General features: G+C 40.7%; 1 protein-coding gene across 1 annotated transcript; it reads right to left on the bottom strand.

Annotated features, from left to right (window-relative positions):
* Window positions 1-7,267: 7,267 nt before the first annotated feature.
* On the bottom strand, window positions 7,268-18,687 carry slc5a6a (solute carrier family 5 member 6a). The gene is made up of 16 exons (XM_085371957.1): window positions 18,533-18,687; window positions 18,205-18,426; window positions 17,506-17,571; window positions 16,543-16,594; window positions 16,375-16,442; window positions 15,980-16,134; window positions 15,525-15,665; window positions 15,289-15,418; window positions 15,083-15,171; window positions 11,999-12,111; window positions 11,216-11,283; window positions 10,872-10,958; window positions 10,498-10,667; window positions 10,210-10,313; window positions 8,425-8,546; window positions 7,268-8,339 (listed from the first exon to the last, which is right to left on the bottom strand). Exons 1-16 carry the CDS (start codon window positions 18,656-18,658, stop codon window positions 8,130-8,132), a joined length of 1,923 nt encoding a protein of 640 aa, XP_085228083.1. The 5' UTR covers window positions 18,659-18,687; the 3' UTR covers window positions 7,268-8,129.
* Between the last annotated feature and the right edge of the window lie 12 nt (window positions 18,688-18,699).

Below are 18,699 nucleotides of genomic sequence, written 5' to 3'. Positions count from 1 at the left end.
AAAGGCTCAGTAAGGCATGTCAGTAAGTACTGAGAGTATAAGCCTTATCAAACTAAGAGCTGCAGCTAAACTTTATGGCTTAATGAGGCTTAATATCAGCTGAGATAATGAGATCCAGAAAAACGCCTATCACATAGCAATACTTAGACCAGCGGTCCCCAACCCCCGGGCCTCGGACCGGTACCGGGCCGCGAGAGTTGAGGCTCAGGTGTGAAATGTTTGGTTTTCAGGGTTTTTATCGGTTTTCAGCGTTATTTTGTTATCGTTTTTATCGTTAACTCTGTTTTCCTGGGTCTTTTCACATGTGTTATGAATAAATCTGCTTTTTTTCGGTACCGGTACTAGTTTTATTTTGCTGTATTTATCCGCGACACCTTAATAAAGGCCGGTCCATGAAAATATTGTCGGGCATAAACCGGTCTGTGGCGCAAAAAAGGTTGGAGACCGCTGACTTAGACCATGTAATAAGCAACTAAGCCAACACCAGACAACTTAGTAAACCATGAGTCGAAAGCAGGCCAAATCACCAAGCTTACTCGCATTACACAATAATTTTAGCCAACTACATACGAGCTGCTCTGAACAGAAAGTGTGCCCTGTTCATACTTTGTGTAAGGAGAGTCCTGTGTGTCAGTGTGCCAAGAGACTTTTTTATTGTTGTTTGATGAATCCACACACCAGCAAAGATATGGCATCTTGGAAGAGTTTCCTGGAAGCTGCTGAACTAAAAGAGGCATGCAGCTGCAGAACAACAGGCTATATTTCTTTGTGCCCAGTCTGAGAGAGCTGGAGCTGTAAATTAAAGCTTTTGTTTTTATGTGCAGCCAGTTCCATACCCAAAGGCTGTATCTGTATGTAATTTCATTTCTTTCATACTCAACGCAAATTGTCATGTTCAGCTCTATGAAACAGAACATATGTGCAAAGTTTAGAGATTTCATACTTTTGTTTCACTCAATGTTATAAATGTTCTTTTCAAGATATATTTATTGAGCAGTTCACATTTGTATGACAATGGAATTTACAGAATCAGATACTAGCTCTGTTATTTTGTATATTTTGTACATTAAGATTACATAGCATAACAAAATATAACAAAACATGACTTAATATGATACAATACCCTCCCACGCGCCCACAACCCCAGTCCCAGCTAGTTTGTCATAATGAGAAGCCAAAAAACTATAACATGGTTATAGCTGCAGAAATGTAGAGGTGCTCAAATTTTACTGAAAGAGGAGAGTCTGTCAGAAAGAGTATCTCATATTTGTTCCACATGTAATGTATTTGCAAGGTCATTAAGCCAGAGCTTTAAAGAGGGTGCATCTCTCTTCTTCCAGCGAGTGAGAATAAGTTTCTTTCCGAAGAATTTGAGACATTGAATCAAAGATGTCGACTCAATATTTTTTAACCTTGGGACAAAAAACAAAACTGTGGCAACATATCTTCAGTTAGGGAGCATTTCTCGCAGGTAGGTTACATAAAATATACCCTGAAGGTCTCTCCTTTCTCTTGAAAAGTGTATACGATGTAAAGCTTTAAATGGAATCAGTGTCTTGCATTGTAGGAGCATTTATGGATATTCTGCAAACCTTCTTCCTCTTGAATGTCTGTGGTTGCGATATCTAATACTTGATACCAAATTCTTCTTCCCATTTAGATTTTGAGCATACATTGTTGATTAAATAAAACCATGCCATTTGTCATATAAATTGTGTCTGGCTCTTCTTGTGGTTCTTATTTTCCACTGTGGCCATTAAAGAAAACAAATTTGCCATCTCTGGAGTAAATGCATGCCTGCAGACTGCTCTACAGCCACCCATAAGCTTACACCACCTGGTATTCCCAGGCGGTCTCTCATTCAAGTACTAACCAGGCCTGACCCTGCTTAGCGTCTGAGATGATGCTCAGGGTGGTATGGCTGAAAACTGGCACATCACATTCAGTCCACACAGACATCCTGGATGAAATGGACTACCTGTGCATACTCTGCAGGTTTCAGGTATCGCCTCATACTACCAGCAGTGACACTGACCATAGCCAAATGCAAAACTCGTGAAAACCACCTGTCCTCCACCTGTAAAACACTTCCTGTTTTGGGGGTTGTGTCTTTGTTGTCCCTCTAGTGCAGCGGTCCCCAACCCCCGGGCCTCGGACCGGTGCCGGGCCGCGAGAGTTGAGGCTCAGGTGTGAAATGTATGGTTTTCAGGGTTTTTATCGGTTTTCAGCGTTATTTTGTTATAGTTTTTATCGTTAACTCTGTTTTCCTGGGTCTTTTCACGTGTGTTATGAATAAATCTGCTTTTTTCCCCCGGTACCGGTACTAGTTTTATTTTGTCGTATTTATCCGCGACACCTTAACCCTTTAAGACCTACCATAGAACCAAGTCCGCCAGAGCTTATATTATATTTTTACATGCTGTGGAGCCATTTTTGGGAGCATTTCAAGTTGATATACATGTAGCCGCTAAACTGGTGGACCTAAATCTTCACCACCACGTCTGTATACATACAAGCAGAAAGGGGAGTGAGTGGGTCAGCGCTCAGAGCACAGAAACTTAGCTGGCTTCAAACACACCATTTATTTTCCATAAAAAAACAAACAAAAAAAAAACAACCCACAGCCAGAGTTACAAATACAAGCTAAAATCCCCGTATACAATAAAAATAGTGTTTGCAACCCGCTAAAAACCCGGCCGGCCGGAATGATTTAAACACATTCATTCAGCTTTGTGTTTTTAGTTTTTCCCTATGCTAAAAACTCCCCCCAGGGTCCTAATTCTCACAGTCCAGCAACACGCGGGCAAATTCTCCTGAGCTGAAAGAGACAGGAAAGGAACTCCTTCTCCGGGATGGGGAATCTCGCCAGCAGAAGACCAGGGAGGAGGCTCCTATCTCCACCTGACGGTGCGCGATCGTGCAGTCCAGCCACTCTCCACACCCGCGCACGGCCTCCCTCGTAGCTCCGCCCTGAAACAACAGACACGGGCCAGCAACGTTGTCGGCGCAGCCGCTGTTACCCTTCCCCGGCAAAGCTACTCCTAGCGCCCAACAGTGGGAAAGCGATACTCACAGATGCAGGCAGAGGCGTACCCCTGCCCTACTGTGGATTTCACGCGTCGCCTCCCACGGTCGCTATTCTGTCCGTCGGGACTGGATCGCCGGGTTATGCTGGCCGATCGCTGAATGTCTCGTGGCGCCCCACAGTCAGGCCGGAGGTCCTTCTGTTCATAAGCTGGCTTGCACACGTTTTGTTTCCAGCTCTTCACTTTTCGTGTGTCTCTCTTTCAGTCTTTGCGCTCACCATCTCCCTTAAGTCAGTTTGGCGGCTGATAGGCCACCTCGGGGAACGCCCCCACCTCACAGGTGCCTACAATTGTCCGCTTAATCCACAGTGGAATAAAAAAATAAATAAAAAAATAAAAAAAACAACATTGTTCAATCAACACTAAACACACACTATAAATATGGGGATAAAATCATGCAATAGGAATATCAATAAACAAACATTCAATATCACTATTACAATAAAATCATGCAAATAAAATCGACACTATGTACCAACACAGTCTAATCCAAAACAAAATATAAAAACACAATTTTCCACTGTGTGACATACATCAATACAACCGTTATAGCCCAAATTTTAATAATATGTCTGCATTAAGTGCATAGTAACTACATAAATTGCAAGAAAGTGCAATAAACTACAAAAAAAATTTAAAATCGTTTTTGTTTTTTTAACATATATTTCTAGTTAGAGAAATTTAAGAGGCTTATCCCTCAAAACTGTAAGTACAAAAAAGTTGCACAAAATAGTTTCCCACCACAGGAAATTTATTTTAAGTGTCTTCATAGTTTTATTTTTGAAATACACCAATTTTTATACACTGCAGGAAAAACGAAAATAAATATAATAATGCAAATTTGCAAAAAAAGCAGCATATGCATCAAAATAAACAGTTTCCAGCAGTGCAATATGAGTCCTAAGCATCCCAGAAACGACACACAAAGTCATAAAGTCAAACATAACTTTTAAAAATACCAGTATAGGCTCATAAGGCCTTGATAGTAAAAAACTACATTTCCGCAAAATGACGTCACTTCCGGTTTCGGGCAGGACATGGATGACACGATAGTTCGTGCTGATGGACGTAGGAAGTGTTACAAACAGCTGATCGGATGGCAAAGCGTGTTTCTGGAATATTATGTTTTTGTTGCTGCAAGCTTTGCAGTTTTTGCAAAGCTATATGTGGAAGGAAACTGTGACCTAGGACAAGCTGATGGCATCAGATGTAAGTACAACAAATCCGGTTTCATATGCAAAAAAAATTATTGCGCTAGCTTATGTGGTTGCAGTGCTACCGGGACCGGCTTTGAAGGGTTAAAGGCCGGTCCGTGAAAATATTGTGCTTTAACCAGTCCGTGGCGCAAAAAAGGTTGGGGACCGTTGCTCTAGCGCACCTGTTGTTCATTTCACTAACACTGATTAACAACCCCTCTGATACTTTTCTGACCACACCCTACAAGTTTTATTGACTCAATACACTTTGATTCAATAGTTCCCTTGTTGTATTTAGCAGTGCATATAAATAATGTCTTTGTATTTTCAATGTGTATAGTTAAATAACAAAACACAGGTAAGCTGAAGCTACAAATCCTTCCATTTCAACAGGTGTGTTAATTACTAGAGAAAGAAGATGAGGTTTTGCATTAGTGCCACTAAAATTAGGTTAATTTTCACAGCAATGAAGTTGACAGACACAACCATGAACATTCTTTAATTTATCATTTTTTTATGCCATCTCAGTTCAATCAGAAATCTAATAATCATACATCTGAAAAACAGTGAATCACGACAACAGGTTTAATAATAATAATAAAAAAGTCTGTTTAGCATCACACTCCTGCTGTTGACAGCAGCCGTCTGTTCTTCGATCAAATTCACTTCTGCAATACGCAGACTTTGGTCCACTCCTGGACAGATGTTTGAGTACAGACTGCAATATGGTAGAATCCTGCTAAATTCATGAAGAATACATTGAGTTGGAAAAAAACAAAACTTTATCACAAATGAAGGCACAGCCAAAGCAGAGGAGTTATGTGGGCTCCAGTGCTTATGGAGGTTCTCTCTTTTTTGGAATACACAAGAGGAAGAATTCTTGTTGATGGGAAAACAAATGTAATAAATATTGTTCCAAACAATATTTATTGTTTCAGGAAATTACTAAGTGCCATTGCCGTTTCACTGGAAAAAGGCCAGAGAGGAGCGCGCATCGACATTTTCAGTTTTAAACTCAATCTCCAGACCTACAAACGCTGCCTCCAACCCGTTTCACGTGGCTTGATAGCTGCAGGCTCACATTTCAAGTAGCAGAACTACTGACTTCTTGTGCTTTATTAGACATGTTAGTATTTATTATAATCACAGTGCTGCACCCTGTCCAGGCCTAGAAATGACACATTTAACAGCATTAATAATAATAATAATAATACAGCACACCAACACTTGAACTTTGATCCCTCACATCATAAAGGGCGTTTATTACTCCAGGCACACACTTCAAGTAATTTCAGGTATGAAGGAGGATTTGATACTACGCAATCATAAAGAAACTATACGTCATCAAGTAGTTCTACAATTATAGGAACCATTAAAAAAGTTTTAAATTGTTGCGAATCTGGCAGAATTTGGGAAGCAGTGCACACAAACACATGCAGAAACACACACACACCAACAACAAACAGCGTGACAAACATCATTTGTTCCCATAAAACAAACCAACATGTATTTTACGTCCCACTTCTGCCGAACATTCACAAAAACCTTTTTATGGTTCTTGCATATAGAATTCCACATTTCACGTCAAGAAATGTGGATAGGCTTTGTGTGAAATTACAAAAATATACAAACATGACCTCAAATACATGTTCTGGTAAAAAACAACAACAAACAAAACGGAAAACAAATCAGAAAGAATGAATTCATATTCTATATGCTTTGGATAAATCGAGGTATTCAAGTCTCGGGATGATGGTACAAACATGCTGGTTCTGTAAACGGACAGCTGCTTACAAGGGGCCAGAGTTCCATCAGACAGGAGTTACGGTGGTCTTGAGTCTCTAACCTTTGTCTAATCATTTGTTGGACTAACTCCAGGATTTTCTAAGGCAACCAAGACATCCAAGTCTTAGTTCTGGACTACTGAAATGGGATGTGGGTAAACAGTGTAGACATGCTTCAAGTGAACTCTCTGGAAACATGCCAGACTACTTTGGCCGAGCAAACATGGCAAATAAATGAACTTGTGTCCATTTGGAAGAGCACAGACGGTACTGACTGAGAATCATTGGACACGCAAAGACATCTAACACCAGGACATGACTTCAAACACTTAAATGATGATGGCCAAGAATTCTGGGATTCCAAAAAGTTTCATCGATAATGAAAATATTCAACTATACACAATATTACTCATGTTAATCACACACTGTCAACGACAGCAACCTGAATTTAAAAGAACGGGCACTTAAAAGAAGCTCGACACAAAGTTCTAAGCAGCGACCCCATCAGTTTTAAATACATTACGTTACTCTCTTGTGGTCCATGATGGCTTTGGAGCGATACTGCCATCAGATGGGGGCAGAGGTGAATCTATAAGCAACTGTGAGAACTGTCCACAGTTCCTGTAATGGACTACACTGAGCTACTTGTGCTTAAACATGCAAAGCTCATGGAAACACAGCTAACAGGAGTTCAGCTAAAACATTCGCTCAGTGAGGCACTTTAGCAGGACTCCAACAGATCCTGACAGATAAACCTGGATATGTGCAATCACACTCACCGGAAAACTACACAAAATGAAACCAAACCAAGTTACCATCATAGCAGCTCAGCAGGATACGAAATAGTCTGTCGTTTTTTTGTTAGCTCTGCAACAAACTGACAACATGTCCAGGGTGTGCTCTGCCTCTAGCCCTATGGCAACTAGGCTCCAGTCCCTCCACAGTAATTGGAGAAAATGGATGGATAACTGTGAGGTGTTCTGCTAGAGGTGTGCGTGTTTGTGTTTTTCTTCACGCATCACACAAGCTTTCCAGTCTTTTGTCAGTTGGTTGCTGGCATCAAATTCAAAACATTAAAATTTTTAAATTTAAAGTCTTCTCTGGACAAGATTAAAGTTCATATTAAAACTGTGGAAAAAAAACTGAACTACTGTTTATATTTATCAGCATCTCTTCAAGCAGCTCATCAGAAAAGGATGCTGGGAGTGTTTGTGCAGTTTTGTGTATCTGACGCAGCAGAGCACAACGACTACTTACTACAATTAGTATTCAGTGCATTTACTGACTGGGATTTTAAACTGGAACATAAAAGTAGTGCTAAATGTGTGAAGGTTATGGATGATATTGGGCTCTTTTAAATACGCTGAGCAGGTTATATTGTCCCAGTGTAGGAACACTGGAGTAAAGTTAAGGATTTACTGAGCTCCATCCAATTTCACTGCCAGCTGGAGACTCCCTCTCTGCCCTCATCAGAGTTCGCAGCTCTACTTTAACGGACTTATATTTAGACATCTACATTAGCAGCTAGAAGGTGACTATTCAAACAGAGGTCCTGTTAAGACACTACACTATCATAGAAGCACAAACCTGTCATGCCCTCTGTTAAAGTTCAGTCTGTTTTACTTTTATTATTTTCTCTTGTACATGTTCTAGAATTTGTGCTTCCAGCATCTCTATAAAAATAACACATTTTATATTAAGTATCTGTTAACTAGCTGATTCTCTGTTTTTTGTCGAGCACAAACATGAAAGCCGCCCAGTCTGTTACTTCAGACTGAACCTGTGGGGACATGTCTAAAAAGCCTGTTACAAATGGAGAATAACCGGTGGAGTTCTGCTGATGCCTGTGCTTCCAAAGCTCAGTTCCAGCCTGGCAGAAGCTCATTTGAAGTTGTTTAAGAAAAATAATTGTGAGTAGCAACACTCAAATTTAGTGCCACAGAATCATTGCTGATTTTTTTTTTTTTTTTTTAATCTGTTGCACTTCTCACCAAGAGAGAGAGACTGCACAGAGTAGCAGTTGGTCTGAAAGTGTATTTGTGCATCAAAAAAGAAAAAGAGGATCACAAGGCTGTCTCCTGAACCGTGTGAACCGTGTGAGCCGTCAGCCGGCACGAGGGCCAAGCCCTCGAATCCTCCGAGTCGTCCTCCTCCGTCTGTGCTCTGTCGCTCTCCATCTCCTTCTCCTCTGTGACAGTGTCTTCTTTGGAATAAGCTTCTCCGTTGCGGTCCTTTTGGGCCATTTGATAAGGCTGTGTCTTGCTTTGTGTGGGCTGGCCAACAAGGGTAAACACACTATTGAAAGCACAAATACTGAAAGACGAACAAAAGTGGAAACAAGTGGAAATATGAGGTTACCTTCTGAGCCAGAGGAGTGATACAGCAAAGCTTTTCTCTGTAGCGGTCGGGCAGAAAAAAGAGCAGCGTGCCCAGGACGGGGTACACTGTGCCCGGGGTCAGCTCCTTCTCTTTCATAGGCCCTAGTATGATGACAGTAACAGGGTGATATGTGCAGAAGAGGCTGACTGGACCTTATCAGAAGAAATCACACAGTTTCTGTAACCCATAAACAATGTTGGGGAGTAACGGAATAAATGTACTGGTGTTAGGTATTTAAAATACAAAATATGAGTAACTCCATTACAGTTACCATTTAAAAAGGTGGTATTCAGAATACAGTTACTTTGCTGAAATAAAGGGATTACACGGCTGTATTTTCCTGTTTCATATGTTCGACTATGCCCTCTCTATTTTTGGTTTCCACGCCCCAAACAAAACATGCATTAAGAGGCTCTAATGCCTGTGTCTCAATCTCGTGGCCCATGTCACCCCTACTTGCGGCATATTACTTGAAATATTTTAAAGAATTATTCACAAAAATGATTTAATATGAAGGCAATAGAAGCTGCATTCTTTAGGGCTATCTAAAGAATGGGCAGTGTAGTCCGTGCTGCAGGGAGAATGGACTGCCATACTCGTTATGTGTTTGTGAGCGCGAGGAGGGAGAAAAAGGAGAGTCGAAAAGTACGAGTTGTCATCGACCAGAAGCGGGAGATGGAAGTATGCAAATATAATAATAACCACTGCAGCCAAAAAGAGTGCCTGACGAGCCCAGTTGTAAGTAAGCTATTAAGACTCGACTGTACACTTTTTTTTGGTGTTTTTCTCTGAAACAATAAGTTTTGTTGAAGCAGCCTTTCAACACCTCTCTCTGTCTCTCGCTAGCAAAGTTGACCCAGAAAAAAAAGTAAAGCTAGTTTTCGGCTACGAGCCCGACGTATTAGCCAGAGGTCCCTTTACTACGGACATGTTTTATATACGCGTGAAACAGTTTTCTATACGAGAGCGCTGCAAAAAGTGCAGCCTTACTGTAGCCGTCCACCCTACTGTTACTCATTTTATATTAAGATTTAAAAATCTAGTCGGTGTTGGTATGGCGAGTAACCTTCAGTAAAAGTAATAATTCACACAGCAATAGTACGTTCACGTAGTTTAAAAAAAAAATGGATTACCTATTATATTATCAAAGTATTCAGAATACGTTACTCTCATTGAGTAACATAACGGAATACGTTACAAAATACATTTTGGGGCATGTATTCTGTAATCTGTAGTGTTGAAAGTAACCTTTCCAACACTAGCATCCATATGCTTTATGGGCAAAGGTTCTTATAGTGTACACATTAGCTATATGACCAGAATGCCAACATGGTGCAATGAATACGCAATTCCATTATGCTACGCTAGCTAAGACAACATTTAGTCAACAGCACATCACACCTATATGTGAGAGTTATGAGTGTATTGGTCATTTCACAGGTCAAAAAAAATCCCAAAGTTAATGTTAAATTATTAATTAGTACTGGTCAAAATCAGTTTTTGGTTTAAATATAATGACGCAGAATAATAATTTATGATTAGAGTTGTAACACAAAAGTGGCTAATGCTAAAGTTTTCCTAGCTAGTCATATCCTGTAAATGGAGCCAATTCTCTAACATTAATGGCAGAGTCATTATATTGGCCAAGTTGGCTGGGGAATCAAGGTGTCCACTGGGTTAGTGGAAAAGAGGAAAGAAACAATAAGGTTATATAACAGACGATGTAAACCATTTGTGACACAGACTACAGCTACATGTGTATACCTGTTAGCAGGCTAACTATCAGTCCCACCACCACCACAGTGGCTGAGTTATGAGCGCTGTACCACATGTAGGACAATGAGTAGAGTGCCTTCACACCAGCTGACCTGAGAGAGGGAATAAAGAGACACACAAAAAAACAACAGTTTAAATGACCTCCCTCTTGCTGGCCCTACTGTCCATGCTGACTGATATTTATAACATCAAACTTTGGTCATCTGTACAATCAACCAGCACTCAACACTACTAAACCATATTTAAAGTGGTTTATCTTGAGATGAAATGTGTTACCCTGACTTGGCTGTGGTGTTCATGACAGTGGTAGTTATGTTATCAAACAGTGGCAGAGCAGTGGCGTTGAGTGCAGGTGCTGGCGTGGGAACAGACATGCGCATCACAAAGCTCCCGATGCCGATCCAGAAAGCCATGACAAGGCCCGATACCAACCCAACCACTGCACCCTGACAGGAGGACAGAAGCAGTGTCAATTTATGTGTGACCACAAAAATAACAACAAAAGCCGTTTCAAACACTAGTCTTTTCAAGCAACCAAAAGAAGTCCAGACACTTTTCTTTCCAAGCTCCTTAGACTACGATGACCTGGATGACTGAGAACCTTCACAGACACTGAATTATTAGTAGCCCCAAGTTAAAACAGGACTCACAATGGGGTTTGCCCAGGGGAAGAACATTCCCAAACAGAAGAGTCCCAGCAGGGGTCCGCCAACCATGCCAAAGATACTGAAAGCTGCCTGAGGACACACAAGAAGAACTAATTAAAAACAAACAAACAAACTGTAGGTCAAATCACAATAATGAATACTAAATACTTAGTGTCTCTGTGTTGTTGCTTTTAATATTCTGCAGAAAGTTGACAACTGTCTTGTATGAATAGTCTTTTTTTTTTTTTTTTTAAACCAGTGCCATGATTACCACCATTCACTTTCCAAAACTTCTCAATTCACTTAAATGTAATAAAGCATTTTCAAACTTTTTGATGAACAGTTACCTGCAGCATAGATCCCATTATAGAAGCAATGTAGGCCATAGCCAGACACACCAGACCATAACCCAGGGCTGTGGAGCAGATGAAAAACAAGCACACAGTGGTTACACCTCCAACTTCAAGTATTTAGAACCACAAGTAAAAAGCAAAGCATGGACTGTATGGCATCTTTACTCTGGTAAAGACACACACACATACTTATGTGAATTGCTAGATCAGACTTCAGATTGCTGCAGACTGAGTCTGTTCTCTGCTATGATTTTTATTGTTTGATAGCACAATTCTGGCTATGAGCACAGCAGCTTTGTCTAGAACAGGGAAAGACTTGATACTCGTTTTAGACCGTGAATGAGGGCCTACACCAAACCCTAGTTAAGAATAAATAAGGATTTCTTGACCTAGATACCCTACTCTAAAAATATGGAGTAGAATACGCCGACATTAAGATAATAAAACAACACCAGTACACTCAAGTAAAATGAAAACATCTACTACTAATACCAGAATAAAAGCATTTGGCTCAGAAGGTAGTGGGGGGGTCAGACCTGATGTGTCCACGGGAGTGTCAATGTTAGATAAAAGCACTTGAATGAACGAGGCTTGCAGTAGAGTAGAAAAGGGCTATATTCGCTCGAATCCATTAAGCATGCAAGTAAAATGTGAATTATTCTTTACCCCAAACAAAAACACAATCCCAGATTAAAGTCACACAACAGTACTTGAACTCCAACATAACTGCATGTTTAGAGCAAAGATGAGAAAACAAAACTCCACCACTTGTCTCACCGAGTCCTTTGGACAGCAGCGTGGCCTTGCTTTCAGTCATATTTGGAAAATGAGGTTTAATCAGGTCCTCCATAGTTACCGTTGCTAAGGAATTGAAGGCTGACGAAATAGTGCTAGAAGAAGAAAACAAACAATCAAACAAACAAACCGGTTTAAGTGAAAGTTAAGGGTGGCTTAAACACATCTGCACTGCACAAGCCTCCAGGAACCAGAACGCCATCATCTCATACGCCTGACTTTTACAGTGAGATCTATTCAGGTGAGAGTTGCTGATACTCATTTTTTTGGGCTGCACATCAAAGTAAAGCTGATAACTATGCATGTAAAAGTGTTAACATGGACTCAATATGTTTTTATATACTAGATTTTATTGTTTAATAACCAACTTAAAAGGGTAATGACATGCCTTGTGATTGAGTGCTACAAGTACAACACACACACACACACACACACACACACACACACACACACACACACACACACACAATGAATAACAGCTGCTTGACATTTTGATAAAGCAGCATAGCCTTTGCCAGCCTGACTTGTTATTGCCAAAACTCGTAATTTAAAAAAAAAAAAAAAGTACTGGGTTCAGCCCGAGGGTTACAGTGGGGCAAAAAAGTATTTAGTCAGCCACCGATTGTGCAAGTTCCCCCACTTAAAATGATGACAGAGGTCAGTAATTTGCACCAGAGGTACACGTCAACTGTGAGAGACAGAATGTGAAAAAAAAATCCATGAATTCACATGGTAGGATTTGTAAAGAATTTATTCGTAAATCAGGGTGGAAAATAAGTATTTGGTCACCTCAAACAAGGAAAATCTCTGGCTCTCACAGACCTGTAACGTCTTCTGTAAGAAGCTTTTCTGTCCCCCACTCGTTACCTGTATGAATGGCACCTGTTTGAACTCATCATCTGTATAAAAGACACCTGTCCACAGCCTCAAACAGTCAGACTCCAAAATCCGCCATGGCCAAGACCAAAGAGCTTTCGAAGGACACCAGGAAAAGTATTGTAGACATGCACCAGACTGGGAAGAGTGAATCTACAATAGGCAAGCAGCTTGGTGTGAAAAAAATCAACTGTGGGAGCAATCATCAGAAAATGGAAGACATAAAAGACCACTGATAATCTCCCTCGATGTGGGGCTCCACGCAAGATCTCATCCCGTGGGGTCAAAATGATCATGAGAACGGTGAGCAAAGATCCCAGAACCACATGGGGGGACCTGGTGAATGGCCTGCAGAGAGCTGGGACCAAAGTAACAAAGGTCACCATCAGTAACACACTACAACGGCAGGGAATCAAATCCCGCAGTGCCAGACGTGTCCCGCTGCTGAAGCCAGTGCATGTCCAGGCCCGTCTGAAGTTTGCCAGAGAGCACATGGATGATACAGCAGAGGATTGGGAGAATGTCATGTGGTCAGATGAAACCAAAGTAGAACTTTTTGGTATAAACTCAACTCGTCGTGTTTGGAGGAAGAAGAATACTGAGTTGCATCCCAAGAACACCATACCTACTGTGAAGCATGGGGGTGGAAACATCATGCTATGGGGCTGTTTTTCTGCCAAGGGGACAGGACGACTGATCCGTGTTAAGGACAGAGTGAATGGGGCCATGTATCGTGAGATTTTGAGCCAAAACCTCCTTCCATCAGTGAGAACTTTGAAGATGAAACGAGGCTGGGTCTTCCAACATGACAATGATCCAAAACACACGGCCCGGGCAACAAAGGAGTGGCTCCGTAAGAAGCATTTGAAAGTCCTGGAGTGGCCTAGCCAGTCTCCAGACCTCAACCCCATAGAAAATCTGTGGCGGGAGTTGAAAGTCCGTGTTGCTCGGCGACAGCCCCAAAACATCACTGCTCTCGAGAAGATCTGCATGGAGGAATGGGCCAAAATACCAGCTACTGTGTGTGCAAACCTGGTAAAGACCTATAGTAAACGTTTGACCTCTGTAACATAACCTTTGTTGGCAATAACAAAGTATTGAGTTGTATTTTTGTTATTGACCAAATACTTATTTTCCACCCTGATTTACGAATAAATTCTTTACAAATCCTACCATGTGGATTCATGGATTTTTTTTTTTTCACATTCTGTCTCTCACAGTTGAAGTGTACCTCTGGTGCAAATTACTGACCTCTGTCATCATTTTAGGTGGGGGAACTTGCACAATCGGTGGCTGACTAAATACTTTTTTGCCCCACTGTATAAATAACATGAATAAGTTAAAACACCATTTGTAGTTCTGCCTGGGTGGTAAGGTAGTAACCAGCTATAAAAGCTGATACAGGAAGGATTGCGACCAAGTTTTCAGCGGTCATCTACTTTTAAGTTTGCAGAACACTTTTTAAAAACACAATTTAAGACTTAAAAAAATAAATACATTTATACCATTTTCACAGCAGAATGCCACAAAAATCTAGCCCTGTATGCAGTGTCATCAGTGCCACGAATAAATAGACGAATCCAAGAAACACGACCTCTATTTAAAGTGCTCTGAAAAACTTCCAGGAAACAACTGTTAATAATGACACCAGTGCAATTAATAACATAGTGAACTGCAGTCAATATACCTTTGTACATCATATATAGTTAATCTCAAGGATCACACTATTCTAGTAGTTTAGCCAACTAGAATTTCCACAGACACATGATTTTGCTATGGATGTTAGCAAGTAAGATTAGGTTAGCCAGCTTGCTGTACTATGGCTATTCTGCACCCATCTGGTAGTGGTTAATCTCGATTTTTGTGAGTAGTCTCATGAACATAGTCAAAAAGGCTACCAAATTAGTTTGAATAAACATCTGGTAAACACCAGGGACAGATAGCTGAAGTTCTGATTTAATCCCAGAAACCAAACAATCTCTCCATGAATCAAATGTCCTGTTATATATTCTGTTAGCTTAATTGCTAAAGTGAATACAACGTGGATTCACACAACATGTGATGTGCTCTGTAACCTATGATTTTTAACATTAAGAGATAATAGATGACAATACCTTAAATCAGTCATAACACAGAGTGTGTAAGGGTGTGTGAATCCCGACCATCAGTCGTGGTTCTTGGGTTAATCACCTGAGTGCTCCACTGAAGAGGCAGGCCACAAACAGCCCCGGAAGCCCAGGCAGATCTCTGAACACATCCATCACAAAGTACAGCACCATCTAAAAAAAGGAAAAAAAAAAAAAAAAAAGAAGAAAAAAAAAAAAAGAAACTTAACATTAGATCTAAAACATTAATAATAATTTACTGATACTTTTAAAGATGAAATAAGAGCTCACCTGATCATTAGTCGTGACGTAACCCTTATCCAGAGGGCTGTCTTCTCCATAGCGAGCAAACATGACCAGACCCATGAGACATCCTAAACACAGGACAACCTGCTGGCATGGAAAGACTACGTAGCAGGACCTGGAAAGGCGCGATGGGTGACAAACAGATGGTTATCAATAGGGTTTAGTGGTTTTTAAACAGAAGGCGTTAGCAAAGCTTTTTCTGACAACTTCATGTTACTCACATGACAGCTTCTTTCTCTGTGCGGGAACTGAGGTATCTCTGGACCTGGGCTTGGTTCACACCGTACAGAGCCAACATCAGGAAGACCCCCCCAACACCAAGTGTCCAGAAGGTGTGGCGCTCCAGAGGGTTGGGGTTCAGGCTACAAAGGTAGAGAGTGAAAGAGCTCCTTTGCAAGAAGTAGTTCCAAAATATGTAAAGGCAGTACTTTTGGCAGATTGGTGAACCTCTGAGAAACTCTGCCTCTCTAAGAAGCTCTTTTTATACCCGATCATGCGATTATTGACTCCAGCTCATTCTTTTTTGTCTTTCTATGTTCCGCTGTAAATAAAATATGGACTTGTGACATTTGCGAATCAGTGAATTCCATTTTTACCTCCTGTTTTCTACCTGGTGTCATTGAGTGAAGCAGAACTCCTTTAATTTAGTTGCCTTTCAAATATGCAAACTACTTACTCTAGTCCAGAAATACGGCTACCGTTGATGGCTTTCCTCCAGACCTCTGCTATTCCTCCTGCCTGACTAGTCCCCACCACGATGACTGCCAGTTGGCCCGCAAACATGACCACCGTCTGGAACACGTCGGTCCACATCACTGCTTTCAGCCCCCCCTGGGAGACAGGAACAGTAGCAGATTAACATCGGACCATAATGTTCATCATTACAAGTAATCTCATCTGAACTTCCTAAGTTTGCCTAAGCTTTTTCCAGTGTTTTTCACTCCCTTGCTTAGTAAGGATTTGTTCTTATGAAATATATAAGCTGCAGCTGGAGAAAATCTTTTAAAAGACTTGTTTTGTCAAAATGACAAACTGATAAATGTGTCTTAAGATTGGTGAATTTAGACTTACCAAAGCAGTATACAGAGTGCACACCAATCCCATAGCCAGCACTGCCCCCCATAGGTCAAATCCTGTCACTGCATTTGAACAGAACGAAAACATTGAACACTGCAACAGGTTGTCCAACCTTCTAGGTGTGACCTAACATGAAAAATGAAGTAATGGCCCATGCATTACCTGCATTAAGAGCTAGTGCTGGAGCATATAAGACTACTCCCATATAAATGACCTGCAGAGGAAGAAACCAACAATATAGAAGAGTAAGGCTCCCAGAAAAAGAACACAGTTCAGAGGTCATATTTTGGAGTTCACTGATAAAGCTCTTTTAAATACACTGTACAGGGCAGGCTTATCAGCCTGGGTCATCTTTTAAAAGATAAACGATATGGTCTTACACTCTAAAGGTCTGTACATGATCTGAAGAAAAGACAAAGAAAACTATTCTTCATGTATTCTGTTCTTATGCGTTTTGTTTATTTGGAAAAATTGTTGGGGAAAAAAACGATTGGAAAAGTAAAGTATCAAGGTGTTGCAATGAGCCAGTCAAATTCACAAATCAATATCTAATATTACGCCGCCTAGAGAGTGAGCTGAATTTTGTTAGATTATACAAAGTTAGGAAAACAATGTTTTATGTGGAGCCTGATGTTGCCGTACACAGAGACTAATGATTATCTCACAGTACAGCGAGCACTGGTGTCACAACCACAACACCTTTACTCTAACGCATCCCCAGACTCAACTAACTCACCATGGGTCTGTTGGGAGTTTTTAGAATTTTTATTTCTTTTTTCCTTATTAATTGTTGGCACAAGCTACCGGTGTTAAATAGCACATAAAGTTGAACTGTGAAGCCCAGTGTTAACTGATTGTGCTGTGTGATCCAGTGCAGTGGGTGGGTAAAGATTTTGCATTGCATCTGGAAATTCTCATGATGATGTGACTAAAAACAGCTCAAAGCAATAAGACTGATTTAAAGACAACTGTAATACCGGTTTACTAGTTACTGTAGATATATAAATGTAGAATAATCTGCAATATATGATCTCTGTTTCAGATGATTTAAGCTTTCACTGGGTATCTATTGCACATTAAAACATCACTTATTCATAAGGATTCACAAATAAACCATAAAAATACCATCTGAAAGATGAAGGTCGCAGTCCCACATATGCGAACAGTCTTGTTAAATCGCAGTTCCAGATACTGTCGAAGAAAGAATGTAAAAGAAAAAAAAAAGAAAAAAAAAAGAGCAAAATCAAAAATCTAACCACATATCATCTCAGAGACAGCCTGTAATATGCATTCAGCACATTAGATGTTTACTGAGGATCAGAAATGGTTGTTTAAGTTCTGATCTTCGGCTTAGACATCAGTCATTTGTCCAGTTAATTTGTAGTGAAGCACCAGAAGCCTCAATAGAGGAACAGTGAGTGGAGTTTAGATAAAGAGAGACGTAGATTCTTGAGGCAAGGACATTTGTTTCTCTGATGTGAATGTGTCAGGGGTAACACAGATAAGACAGATAAGAATGTTAAGCTCTGAGATCATACTTGAGAAAGGCAAAAATAGAAAAAAAAAAGTGTGCTGAGAGAGTGCAAAACTGAAAAATGCAGAGGAAAAAAAAGATTACAATTAATAATCATTTTAGAAAACAGAGACCAAGTCAGGTCAAACTACAAGTGCCTGATGGTTGTTCATTGTCTTGTTTACGGTGTGTGTGAGAGATAAGAGATTAACCCAAGGAAACTTACGACAATGACAAAGCAAAAACAAGACAACACAAACAGTAAAGGCCAGATACAGGTGTGTAATCATGTTAACTGTTCTTGTGAATACCTCGTAAGCACTGGACAGTCGCAGTCTGTAAAAGACTGGTATGAATACATGAGCTGGAATGAGAAGACCCAGGAAATAGGAGCATCCCAGAAACCAGTACTCTGTCCCAAATGTGTACACCTCAGATGGAGCACCCAGGATGGCCACAGCTGACTGAAACGTGGCCAGCAGGGAGAGGGACACAGGCAGGCAGCTCATCGAGCGGTCAGCCATCAGGAACTCCTGTGGCAAACAGCACAGGCGTCACAAATCTTTATTAACATTTAAAAAGGAAAATTGACTTTGTACTCTTTCAATAAAAAAAAAAAAAAAAAAAAAAAAATCATACTTGTGTTGTGCGCTGGCGTCCCCCAGAGAAGGCATAAAAGAGGCCAATGCCAGCTGAGGCCACCAGCAGCAAGGCAAAAATGACATAGTCCACCGTGGTGAAGTGCATCTGCACCACCTCCCCCATGATGAGCACAGACGTGGAGGGGCTGAGAGAGTGAAGGCCTT

Source organism: Diplotaxodon limnothrissa, linkage group LG15, assembly GCF_057381915.1.
Source record: "Diplotaxodon limnothrissa isolate DT_005_m linkage group LG15, D_limnothrissa_male_GT1.1, whole genome shotgun sequence".
Taxonomy (NCBI): Eukaryota; Metazoa; Chordata; class Actinopteri; order Cichliformes; family Cichlidae; genus Diplotaxodon; species Diplotaxodon limnothrissa.
This window is presented reverse-complemented; position numbering and strand designations above follow the sequence as displayed.

Excerpts from the sequence above, each read along its gene's own strand:
- slc5a6a (XM_085371957.1), bottom strand. The coding sequence starts at position 18,658 with ATGGGGGAGGTGGTGCAGATGCACTTCACCACGGTGGACTATGTCATT. Across the intron at positions 18,427-18,532 it reads GACGCCAGCGCACAACACAA|GAGTTCCTGATGGCTGACCG; the intron begins GTATGATTTTTT and ends TGTTTGCCACAG. Across the intron at positions 10,314-10,497 it reads AACACCACAGCCAAGTCAGG|GTCAGCTGGTGTGAAGGCAC; the intron begins GTAACACATTTC and ends TCCCTCTCTCAG.